The sequence below is a fragment of the Cinclus cinclus genome, chromosome 3, assembly GCF_963662255.1.
Source record: "Cinclus cinclus chromosome 3, bCinCin1.1, whole genome shotgun sequence".
Taxonomy (NCBI): domain Eukaryota; kingdom Metazoa; phylum Chordata; class Aves; order Passeriformes; family Cinclidae; genus Cinclus; species Cinclus cinclus.
The window spans coordinates 71,917,434-71,930,703 of record NC_085048.1 but is presented as its reverse complement, the minus strand read 5'-3'; the positions used below and the strand labels follow the sequence as shown (position 1 = coordinate 71,930,703).

The following is a 13,270-nucleotide window of genomic DNA, read 5'->3' as shown; positions in this document are numbered from 1 at the left end:
TCCAGGCATCTACACTTTCATTTCTTTGGCATGGCTTTCTTTCTACATTTGTATAGCAACTATGGAGAAACACTTAGGTTTCTCTGTGCTTTTGTTCTTTCAAATGTGTTCTTTGCTTTTGAATATTGAACACAACATTCTTCCTCTCCCCCATCATGTAGGTATTTCTTGAACTATTTGATGTTTTACAATATACACAAGCTACAGAAGTTGCTCTTGGCTTAATGAAACTAACATCATGCTTGGAGCGAGCCTTGGGTGATGTAAGTGCCAGCATGAGGAGTCTATAGCAGATTTGGCTTCATAAGATGGGAATGAGCTTTTGAATTTAATTGTGCATTGAAAAAAGTGATATCACCCTGTACTGTAGTAGTACACTAATAGCCCCCGTGGATTTTGAGTAGAACAGAGGTTCTTTACTGGATCCAGTTGTGCTAATGGAAACATATGTGGGGCTCCTTCACCAGTGCTTGTAGAGTTGCTTGTGCGAGTGCTGTTGCTAACAGATTTAATTAGGAAAGGGAAGAGTTTGATTAATCAGTGTACATATAGTATGTCTTTATTAGTTTGATTTATTTAACTGAAGTGGGGCAGCGTAGCTTCCACAGAAAATCTGATGGTGTATTAACTGCTGTGAGGGGTGGAATGCAGATGGAAAAAAAAAGGCTGCTGGGTAGCTTCTTTTTTAGGGAGAACGGAGAAACAGCTGTTAAAACAGTTTTTGCTGCTGGGCTGTTTTACAGCCATGTAAGTTAAAATGGCCCGTTTTTCAATATCTATGAGGAACCCCGGTGAAGGAAATGACAAAGAAAGACCAATGGGCCAACTCACAAATGAATTTGCCCAAGTATGGGGCGTAGTAAATTTTGCAGTAAAACAAATCACCAAAGATTAGAAAAAAATGTCAGGGAGAGTAGAAATGTAAGGTGTGATAGCAGTTGTAACTTGAGATGCTAAGATTGTCCAACAAGGATAAAATCTACTTTAAAGAACAGTCTGAATCAGAAGACAAACCACAAGTCTCCTCCCTTTCACAATTACAGACCTTATACACTTCTATTGTAAGAACAGAAATACACTGTCCTTGGTAGAGCTTATTCCCTTAATTACATGTTCTTGTTGTGCTTTATTGGTTTTTGTGGGATTTTTTGGAAGGGAAAGTCAGTGTATATACAGATCCTGTGAAAAGCCTAACTATGGTCACATTAAGTACAATATCCACTCTTTCCTGATATGTTGTCTAAATTTTAATTTGTCATGAAATTACAGAATTTAAAGCCTTTTTAAGGATTTGGTGGGTTTTGTTTGATTAATGTTTTTATAGTAATGAAAATGGTTGTGGGTAAAATAATCAAGGTATATATTTGAAATACAAAGATGGATGCTAATTTATTATCTATTGTGCTCTTTTTTTTTTTTTAATAGGTGTATTTACTTAAGGGTAATGATTGTCCTTTCCTTCTAAGAGACTTGCTTGCATCTGAGCAGCTTGCAGATGTCTTTGGACAATCTGTAGTAAGTACATAGTTTTGAAATAAGGAACAACTACTGAGCTAGTTTTCTTCCTACCAAATATACCTTGTGTTAATTTGCATTCAATCACACTGAATTTATACTACAAGAAGTAAGAGCTAAACTTGATCTCATTTGTTTGCCTGTCATAACTATTTGGGATGTCTAATAACTAGTTTGATTCTTCCCATATTGTATTCTATATCCTGTACAAATGAACTGAAAGATTCTCCTTCAGAGAATACTGGGAATTGCAAATAATGAGTTTGTTACTTTGGCAAGTGATGGCCAGTCAGCATGACAGCAGACATTGTAGTCTCTCCATAACTTCTGAACTTTTCTGCCAGAGAAAGGTCATAAAAGTAAGAAGGGTAAGAAAGGCAAAAAATAGGATTTCTTCATGCAATAATTGCTTTGTTTATTAATTAGATGAATGTACTGAGGGTATTCATTGGATCTCCACATGGTCTGAACCTTCGTAATGTTTTGTGGCATGGGTTTGCGTCACCACAAGAAATTCCTGCCAAGTAAGTTACCAGGAAAAAAACACTCCTTCTCTTACCAGTCAGACTTGTGAGTTCTTGAAAAGTGGTTAGAACCACTTACTTCTTTTATGGGAAAAAAATAGATTTCCCTTGCTGCTTCTGCTTCTTTTGTAAATGGGTTTCCATAGAATACTTCAGCCATTACAAAGATGGCCAATATTAGGTCCAGCAGGTTTTGTACTATCAGGGAAAACAAGAAAGTTTAACTATTTTTTAAATCAGGGCAGTGAGGAGTAACTTGGAACAAAAGACAGAGGAATGGGGTAGAAGAAGGAGCAGCAGCAGCCAATGTAGAATACAGTGATGCTTTTTTTTCTAATTCTACTCTTTTTTTTTTTTTTTTTCCCAATGCTTGTGAATGCAGTTAATTATAAAGTGCCCTTACTTAGATGGGGAGTGTAAGTTCTGGGCATTTTTTAAAAAATAAAAAAAAAACCCCTTTGTTTCTAACACACGAATGTTGGCTATTTGCAATAGATTCCTTTGTATAAGCTTTTCTAATATATTGTGGTATTCTCCCTAGATACTGTGCTATGCTGCTTTTTTTAACTGCAGGATTGGGTCAGTTGTTACAGACTTATCTTCTGCAAACTAAAGGTGTTTTAGTACATCGACCTTATGTGATCTTCATTAGCTTAGAGGAACTTGATGCATTTCCAGGCAAGTATTTAACCACTAGCAAATTTTTCATTATCCTGTATTTGTCATTGTTTCCTTGTCCAAAAGTGCTGTTGAAAGTAATGTATTTTCCAGAGTTCCAAGATTAAATCTTAACTGAGATACCTGTGTACACCATCATTAGATGAACCAATTATGCCTGTAGGGAACTTCTTAGAACAGTTCACTGACTATTGACTAAAAAACTACTGCATTCTAAAATAATTATAACACATTGAAATATGAGATATGGTTGCTTCTAAAACACTTCAACTGTATGTTACTTTTTTTTGATTATGAGAGCTAATTTCATGTAACAGTCATCTAGTTTGCCTTAATGAAATATAATTATTTTCAAAATCAATGGACTCCAGCTGTAGGGGTCCCAGCAGGAGTGTCTTGAGTCTTACAGGGAAGGTAGTGTTGAAACAGCCTAAAAGAAGGTGACACATCTTCACTACACTAATTCTTTTCTCAAGGAAGGATTTGAAGTGTCAGATTAAAATCATCTCCCTGTCCACAGATGTTATTTGGTTTATTCCTACTATTTTAAGGCAATAACAGCATATAGGGAATCCTCGTGTCAGTGGTGATCATGGTCAATTTGTGCTACATTGTCAGTGGAACATCTGTCCAAAAAATTGAGACAGGGCTTTTGGGAAGCAAATCGAACTGATAACATTTCAATAATTATGTAGTATAAATCCTATAGCTGTTGATTGGCTTTGAAAAAACACGTACTGCAATCAAGCTACACTTACAATTTTCAGCTTTCTCTTGGATAAGACATTTATAATGTAATCTTATAAGTGTGGCTTTCGTTACATGCTAGCATTGAAGTATGAAGTGTTAATTTTTGTGCTGTATTTTCAGCACAGAAATTTGATAAAATAGGAACAATGTACTCATGTTCAAATGCTCATACTACTGTACTGATTTTGGTTGAATATAAATTATATTAATTTATATTATACTTTTTTAAAGTATCTGAAGTTGGTAGAGAACGACTCAACAGAAGCTGGATCCAGTTGCTATGTAGCCTTTCAATAAAAATAAAACATGGTTTTTTAACTGGTTTTACTCTGTAATTATATATAATCACCACAAATTCAATCTTACATATTTTAATTCTGATCTTAAATATGGCTACTGTTGTACTTGCATAGTTAAAATAAATTGAATAACTTTTAAATTTGCTTTACAAATGTTGAAATAATACTGTATTTTCAGTGAAATATTATAAATTCATTAGTAAAGTTAGATTATATGTAATTTTTCAATGTTGGTTTTTTAACTTGCAGATCTTAATAATGAAACACTTTCCATAGCTGAAGAAATTATAAAACTGTCCAGTTTTATATTAAAAACGATGTTGCCATTTTGGTTTGCTGCTTTAACAGCTTTCAGGCAAAGCAGGTAAGATATTTTAAAATTATTTTTTCATAGAATCTGAAAAGAATATATCCTGTATTTTTATATCTGCATTTGCAAATTTCAAGACTTTATACTAAATAACTTAACAGCATATAATTATGCTTTGTTATGGTGATCTCTTGGAAAGTTTGTTGAGTTATGGCTTTGTGTTGTGCCAACTAAGGTTATAAACTGTATTTTGAAGACCAAAAAGAGCTGTTGGAGATGTAGCAAAAAAGGAGAAATTTACAAAGCAAGTGGAAATAAATCTCCATATGTTAAATCACATATATTTTGAATTTTTTTAAGAAAGGTGTACTGTTTTATTTTCCTCTCCCATTTTCCTGCTCCATTTTTTGTGAGTTGTTCTAGTCTGAGCTTGAATTCCGTGGTCAGTTTCTGTTTGGCACAAGTAGTCATTTATTGTTTGTTTACAAAGTGCATGACAAAGGAATTTTGTGAGGGTTGTTTGGCCTTAGACTGTAACTCTGAAATGGTTTATATTTATTAGGAGGAAAAACACCCTTTGAATGTCCCTATTACTTTTTTAGGTATGCTGACAGTGTGATTCTCTTACTTCCTCAGCTGGAAGTTGGATTTAGATTGCTCTTCACTACAGCTAATAAATGTCCAAATCGATTGCTAACAGCAGAGGTAAACTTTTGTCTAAAGTCAATTATTATTTAGTGCTTAGCATCTGCAAAATAGTTATTCCAGAAGTGCAGTGCGTATAACCGGGTACAGATTTACCCCACAAAATTTCAGTCAAGTTTGGAACATTACTTACAAATCTCCAGTTGAGACTGATGAATGCTGTTAATTTTTTAAAATGTCTGCTTCTAAAAAGGACTGAAAAAGTAGTGGAAGATTAGTGTTCAGAAACAGTAGTTTAGGGTGAAAAGCAGGACATGATGTATTTGTCTTAAAAAACTCAACACAAAACCCAAAGTCCCATTTTTCATTCATAAGGGGACTTTTTGGTATTCATGCACCTCTGGTATCTCATGCAAATGAATAAACTAAAGTTTTATATATGTGTCTAGTTAATTGATTTTGTTTGAAAACCAAATAATATTATTTGTGTTTTGTTGTAGTCATCTACTTTCTACACCACTTTTGATGAGGTACTGTAAGTTTTTTTTTTTAAATGTATATCAGTGTCAGAATTTAAATGAATGTTTCCCATTACTGGAGTTAAGAATGCACTTTCTTTTGTTGAATATGGCATTATTTCTAACTTCTTTCCAAATAAAAGATGGACAGTAAGCACTTTAAATTTGGAATGCTGCAGATAAGTAATGCAAATTTATGCAAAATTAATACAAATAATGCAACATTAATACAAATTGTAGTGAACAGATGATATCTTTCTAAATATTTTTATCTTGAAATTCATCACATCACAGAAACAAACATTCTGCTATTATTCCTATATTCAGTTATTCAAAAATAAATACAAATAAATACTGCCAGCATAAATCCTCAGTTTTACAAGGTAATTGGATTATTTCAAGTTCTTGTCAGTAATACTTAGGCATCTTGATTCTAGAGTGGCAAAGGTTATGAAAACTACTTTAGTTTCTTTTTTGATTATATGGTCTTCAATAATTTAATAAGTTTCTATTAAAATTATTTTTTTCTAGATGCTAGCAAAGCATTTGGATAATGAAGAAATCAACCAGCTACCTGTAGTTCTTGAGGAGCCTGCCATGGAAAGTGTTTTGAAAATGTTCTATGGTTTTGTCATTGTTGTCTTTTGTTTGTTTGTTTCACTTAGTAATTATCTTTATGATATGCCTAATACTTATTTCATATGAGCATGCCTCATACAGGGAAATTTCAAACTTATTTCTGAGTGCCTCTGGGACACATCTTGTACTATTTGGGCAGATAGAACAAAAATGTGGCTCAAACCTACCAGAGCACATTCTGCATCTTGCTACCCAAACAGACTGTGAACAGGAAAAGTAGGGGTGCTGAGTTTAGAGGTTTCTTGAGTGTGTAGGGGAGATCTGAGGTTACAGTCCTATTGCCAGAGGTAGTGGGGCTGTGAAGGGCCTGGGACACAATGCTGAGGGAAATCTGTTGTTAGCTGTCACAGTATAGAATGTATGTTACAAGTACAGTTTGCACTGGGGTTTTTTTTCTGAATACCTGAACACCCCTGTCCTATAGACATGATTGCATACTTGTCTTTCAGAGATATTCTATACACTGATATATTCAATACTGTGTGAATACACATAGAATAGAATTCTGTATCGTTGGTGTATGTTTCCACAGGATTTCCTTTGGGATTTCTTGAACCACCAGGATGGCCCACGTATAAGAGATCGTTTAAGCCATGGAGAGATCAATCTAGAAACATTTCCCAGAGAAGTAGCTAATCAGATAATTGGATTTGCTATCACTATTCTCTGCAGATTCTCAGATGAGGATATGTATTCTTTTAAGGTAGGGACCAATATTTTGTTCTCCAAATTTTTTTTCAGTTATTTTGGATATGATTTTAAAGAGCTTTATGACTGAATCTTTCGTGACAACTGCTTTTTGTGCAAATGAAATATTGCTCCAAGTATAAAATTTTAAAGGTATGTTTTTGCCTAGTTTTGTAGTGAAATAAGTATAGAAAGTTTTCCGAAAAGTTACCATTTCTTGCTGTACCTGAATTTGTTGGCTTAACCAGTCCTAATTCACAAGGTTGATCCATAAATTACATGGATTCCACTTAATTTTGTCAAATGATATTTATGAACTAGCCTGTTTATCTGCAGAATTATCTGCAAGGTATGTAGAACATCTGTAGTTCACCCACTGATGTTTGTAGTGTGTAGTTATCAAGATTTTCTTTTCCTGTAAATAAATAATTTTCCTGTAAATAATACTGCCTTGCTAATGGAAGTGTTATTTGTATATAAACCTACACTATAGATTTGCAAACACTTTTTCCTAGCGCTATGTTTCTCAACATTAGCAATTAATGTGTTTACACTCCCCAGTTTCCTGTTTATATTTGGCATTACATCTTTCAATATCATGCAGCAACCTGTAAGAGAAATCTTCCAGTTATTAGTTACAGCTCTTTTTAGTTTCTCAAGATGTATCGTGTGCTGCTGCATAAAGAGAATATTTGGTTGCTTTTCTGTCAGCTGCTGTCAGGTTTCATAGTTAAAATATGTGAAATTAAGCTTTAACCACTCACTGTGCTGATTACTTCTTTCAGCCCTTAGACATCTGGGAGTGTTTATTGACATCAGTGCTATAGGTGGCATGCATAAAATGAAGTATAAGTCTAAGTCTGCATATGATTAGGACAACTTAGAGAAACTGTTGTATATTGTCTGTCATCTTGTAAATCAGGAACACATGGTCCTAAAACCACTGATGAGCTGTGCAAGTTGCTACCAATCTCGATTTCATCCCATTTCCCGACTCAAGAAACAGGTAGGTACTTCCATCTGTGAAAGCACTGTGGTCCTTGAAATTATGAATCCTCAAAATTATCTAATTCTTTTCTTCATGCTTTGATTGTCCTAAAAAAAAACAAGTTCAAACCCTACTTTTTTTTTAATTTATCAAAACATGAAGGAAATCACAGTTGCAATTGATGCCTGTTAATGCAATTGATACCATTCTAGATCACTAAATAACTTTATTCTTACCTGAGTGTTTGCTTTTCTGTAGTTTTCCTAATGTCCTTATGCTTTTTTATGTCAGGAACACTGCTAGGTCCTGTCTCCAGGAGTCTTGGGTTAGGCTGTTACTGAGTTTTTTACTGTATGAGGGCCAGCTGATCAAGATTATGTCATGGTAGCAAAATCTGCTTTCTAGTTTCATGGTAGTTCTCTGCCAATCAGTTTAATGAACTGCTTGAGGATGTTTCTCTATTGATTAGAGATTGCAGTAGACATACTTCTTTTGCTTTTCAACAGCATTTAAACAGTGTGTTACAAAAGTCATGTTAGTTATTATTTATATAAAAATACCCCCTAGAATATTAAATTAGTTCATCCAGGTAATGTTTTAGCATGGAAGTGTACATCCAGATTTTTTTTCCCTAACCAAAGCCTTAACAAATTAAGTTGGCTTGCACAATTATGACTAGTGAACAAATAACTTACCGCCTGTTGTGTTTTTATTTTTCTAAATGGGCCACCAAGAAAAGCATGTCAAAGTCTATACTTTACGAAACATTTTTCATTATGTATTTTTGAGGTGCTGGAATGTATGAAGAGCGTTCACTTATGGCCTGAATTGCCAACAGTGCCTGAGGAACAAGTAGAAAAAATTAAAGGGTATGTGCTATATAAGATCACCAGATATAAAACAGCAAATAATTCCTTATTCTGAAAAGGACTTGGTAACCAGTGGGAAACTTTATATGAGATATTGGTTAGAAAAAGAATGTAGAATTTTATTGTTATTTGAAAAGAAAGAAGTCATTAATAATATCACTGGAGGATAATGAATTTGTTTAGAGTTGAGAGAAGAAAATTTAATGCATCTATTGTATAATCAGTGTATTGCAGGCTTTTTATGAATGGAGGATTAGGGGGGTTCTGAAGATTGCTGACACTGAGAAAAGGTTGCTTTAGTTGGAGAAAGAAAATCATGCTTGTAAGGTAGAGGGAAACTAAATGATTACACTTACACTACAATTACACTACACTTACAGTTACACTACTCTACTATTAGAGTGTAAGAGTGGACACTGAATACACTGCTATCAAAAAATTCTGCATCTTGATCTGTGCCACTTAAGAAATAATGAGTACTAAACAATTTTATAATCTCAAATCTTTTTTTTTCTCTTCTGTTTTTAAGGTTGGAAGGAAATGCTGAAGCTAATACTTTAATTTTGATGATATCTGAAATGATATCTCAGTTGCAGCATTATCTGCCACAGAATTGCTGCAGTTCAGATGATCCTATCAATAGTGTCCTCACAGAGAGGTGAGTTTGATGCCCTCCTGGTTCCAGCTCTCAGGTTCCACTTGCAGCCCAATGTAAGAACTCTCAAACCTAAATTATCCTGTCCCTGCTTGCAGAGAAATGCTTGAAATGTATGCACTTTTTAAATCTTGCTGCTGATTTAATCTGAAAATTTTAGGATTGCAGTTGAACATCTTCAAAATAAAGATGAGACATTGTATATTTTGGAATTACAGTAGAGATTTTACTTGAATATTAGCCTGAAAAAATAACTTTTTTTTTCTCAGACCACAAAAACAAAGTATTTTAAATATTTGTATACTTACTAGATTAGGTTGGTTTTAGTCTGCTTTGTACTAAAACTGCTTCAGAAAATCCTTTTAATGTACTTATTTGTCACATCTGTGTGTGGTGCTTAAAATGGCAATATGCTGCTATGTAATTCTATTCTTCATGCTTTAATATCAAGATTCAGAAAGAGACAATATCTTGTTATACTTGGTGTTGGACTTGGAGGTATGTTAGTTCCAATTATGTTTGACTTGATATAATGATCAAAATAATCTGACTTTTAATTGCCACTTTTAGAGCAGCCTTTAGAGTCCCACAACTGAATGAATATGTTGGAACAAAACACTCCTAATCAAACCCATTAGGCATGTGCAGAATTGAGCCAAGAGGATTCTACCTGTTGCTTTACTTATGTATCATGTGGGTCTTCTGCTTCCTACCCACAAATCTGCAAATTTATCATCTGGAAGAAAGAAGCCTAATTATTGATGTGTTAAACCTTACTCTTAGAGTTTTCTGCCTTTATTGCTTCAAGTCATTAATGTTTTGCTGTCTCAGGGATAAACTGAGCATGAGGGAGATTAAGAAATACTTCTATAAGAGCAGAGTGTTTAAAGCAATGTGTGTCACATTAATGCAGCAGATATGACAGCAGGAAGATATTTGTGTGCTTTAACAAAGCATGATCTGGTGTGGTGTTGATTAAAAAAATGGCCTCACCACCTGCATTTTACACAATGTTAAGTCTGCTTCTTGTTCTGCCCAGAAGAAAGACCACACACTAATGGGAGTACTAATTAATAGCATTTGTTTCACTGAGTTTTAGTACGGTGGATGTTAATTCATTGTGAGTTGAGCTATGGTGGGAGGCTTCAACCACAGCCCTGCTGTGATTTGATGTGATCAGTGTATCATTTCAGCCAGGCAGTTTTGTTTATCGTGGTTGTGTTTCTTTGATCTGAAATGGGAAACGTATTCATCATAATCAGTTTTACATTTATATTCAATAAAGTGATAGAAAACACAATCACTACTCTTACTACACAGATCCTTGCTTTTTCTCAGTCATGAGGTAAAGGCAGTTTATTTCCACAATTTCTGAGTAAAACAACACGAGTCAAAACCGCACTTAATATGAAATGCATCCTATGTTAAATCCAGCTAACAAAAGATTGACGTTAAAAATCCCTTCCTGTTTTGGAGGCTGCTGGTGGAACTTTGTGATACCCGCATTTGCACGCTGTATTCCCCACGTCCTGTCCTGGAAGTAGTGGTGGTACTCCGCAAAATAAGCGCGCAGTGCCATCAAGTGTCCCGACAGGTTATTGCCGGCGCTGGGCTGAGATACACGCAGTGGGTCAGCAAGACTCTGCGTTCTCGCCAGAGGCACAACTATCGGCGGATGCTGAACAGGTTGGCTGCTGGTTTTGCTTTACTCCGTGGTTAGGTTTATGAGAGAATGGCTGCACGCTGCTGTTGCTGCCTTTCAGTGGGTTAACTTGGAAGTTTAAAGTCAACAGCGCGTGTTCTTGTTAACCATTTCAGAGTCAAACATCAATCAGATTTCTATTAAATAATAATATTGAAATAACAAGAAAATCTCAAATTGGGGAATAATTTAAAGGGCATTGCTAGATTATGTCAGTGTAAAATACAAACTTTCAAATTAAGTATTACTTGAATGTTAGTTTGTATTTTTTCAGTTTCTGGCTTTTCCTATTTAGGTATATAAATACCATTCAAATTTTAAATGACTGCAGTAGGTTTAACTGACCTGAAGATTTTATCCACTTTAGTTTACTGCTCTTTTGTCACTACACCTGAATCAGTCTCTTTATAGATAGAAAAGATTTTAATATTTAATATTTTTTCCTTAATCATAGGGACTTTCCCGAATTTTATAAATATTTTGTTACTGGCAAGTTTATGTTCATAAAAATGTTAAACGTATTATTTAAGAAGCATAGCTTAAACTGAAAACTGATGATACACATTTGTGATTCAGTTGAACTGTAGTTTATTATCTATAGATTAATGGGAACTCGCACACTTTTCTTTGGAATCTCAGACATTTGCCTTCATTCCCCCCCTCATTTTGAGTTTATAGTCTCTGTTTACTTTTCTGGGATTTCTATTGCTTTTTGCTGAAGAACATTTCATAGCCTTTTTTACCCCCTGACTTAGCAATAGCCAGCAATTTAGATTGGGTGAAGAAGTCTTAGTATTTTTTTTTTAATATTAATGATTTCTTTTAAAATGTGGTTTTAGTTTCTTTAAATAAGTATTTTTATTTTATTTCTAGCATTAAATTTTTGTCTCCAGTGTTGCGGCTCGTCTTACTGTTGATTACTCTGGAGCTACTTAGTGTTCATTCAGTTTGTAAGAAGAATCCTTTTGATTATCAGGAGTATCTGAAGTGAGTATATGAATTTACTTTATGAAAATAGGAATTGCCCCAGAATTCCTTTTTGATCTGTACTGTAAAGATTTTTTATCATTGTAGTCATAATTTTACCTTGGACTATGTTCACTCAGAAGCTAAATTAACTTTTTTGAAGTGTAGATAGGGAATATTAACATATGAAAGTTGCATTTAACATGTTGCTGACTTTACTCCTTGTGTGTTAATTAACAACTGGTTGGATATCACTTACACTGTGAAACATTTGACCAAGAAAGCAAATGAAGCCATTTGAGGAAAACTCTGTCACACATTTGGTCACTGTATTCTCTCTGTGGTGGTGGTAATTGCAGTTCTGAAGATCTTCCCATCTTACTGTGAGAGGGAGGGAGTGGTTCTCCAAAAGTAGAGCAAACCTTAATGTATTGTTCATCCAATCCTCCTAAGGGAGATTTGGAAACTTGAAGTTGTTTTTAGCTTTAAGTCAGACATTGCAATATTTTCTTTTCTTTTCTTTTCTTTTCTTTTCTTTTCTTTTCTTTTCTTTTCTTTTCTTTTCTTTTCTTTTCTTTTCTTTTCTTTTCTTTTCTTTTCTTTTCTTTTCTTTTCTTTTCTTTTCTTTTCTTCTCTTTTCTCTTTTCTCTTTTCGATTTTTAAATCCTTAGAAGAGTTTTTCTCTAATGTTATTTCTCCTAGGTTTTTGAAGTCAGTCTTGCAGTACACTGAGAACTTAGTGACATACACAAGCCCTGATAAAAACAAGTGGGATGAAACCGTGGAACTTACAAAGAAGACTTTGATAAGAATAAAGAAAATCAGTGACAGAAAACTATTGTTAATGAATCTAGCTATGTGAACTAAATGGGCTTATGATTGGACTTTTTTATATCTAAACAGTTACAGAGGCCTCATATTGCATAAATCTAATTCAAAGACAAACTTCATAATTCATTATCAAATTTTGGATGCAAAATTTACTCCTTTTATCAGAAGGTAGCTGCTGATACTGGAGATGAAAGATCAAGCTTCCAGAGAAGACGTTGTTTGCCAAACCCAGTGAAAAAGATTTACTGCTAACTAAATCAGGATGACACAAGTTCTACTGTAAATATATCTTGTGTCTTGTACATTGATTTTTTTGAATATTTTTTCATTTCCCACTGTACTGGAAAATACCTAATAAAAAAAAATGTGAATAAAAGCTCTGAAAATTTTTAAATCCAAAAAGTATTTTTTTACTTTGGAATACATCAGCTGTAATACATCATCTCTCTGTCAGAGACTGTGATCAGCTGGTTAAGAAATTATGGATTTGCAGCATGAAATAGTGCTCATTGGCATCTGTGGTTGTTGCTCTGAATGCTGAGGCAGAGCTGGTAACATAGTAACCAGTTGTTTATAGATGAGGATTTAAAGGAGACAGGATGGATGCTTCTGCAGAAGGATGCTTCTGTACAGTAGGTGTTTGTTTTGTTTAATTTCATCTACTCATTCCAATACATATTTAGTTAAATTCATA

General features: G+C 34.2%; 1 protein-coding gene across 1 annotated transcript; it reads left to right on the top strand.

The window, feature by feature from the left end:
• Positions 1-209: 209 nt before the first annotated feature.
• On the top strand, positions 210-12,855 carry ERMARD (ER membrane associated RNA degradation). Its single transcript, XM_062490197.1, has 15 exons — positions 210-263; positions 1,426-1,515; positions 1,942-2,039; positions 2,581-2,717; positions 4,016-4,130; positions 4,679-4,781; positions 5,222-5,251; positions 5,771-5,845; positions 6,411-6,581; positions 7,488-7,571; positions 8,343-8,422; positions 8,952-9,080; positions 10,554-10,763; positions 11,653-11,766; positions 12,448-12,855. The coding sequence occupies exons 1-15, from the start codon at positions 225-227 to the stop codon at positions 12,605-12,607; spliced, it is 1,635 nt and encodes a 544-aa protein (XP_062346181.1). The 5' UTR covers positions 210-224; the 3' UTR covers positions 12,608-12,855.
• Positions 12,856-13,270: the final 415 nt, after the last annotated feature.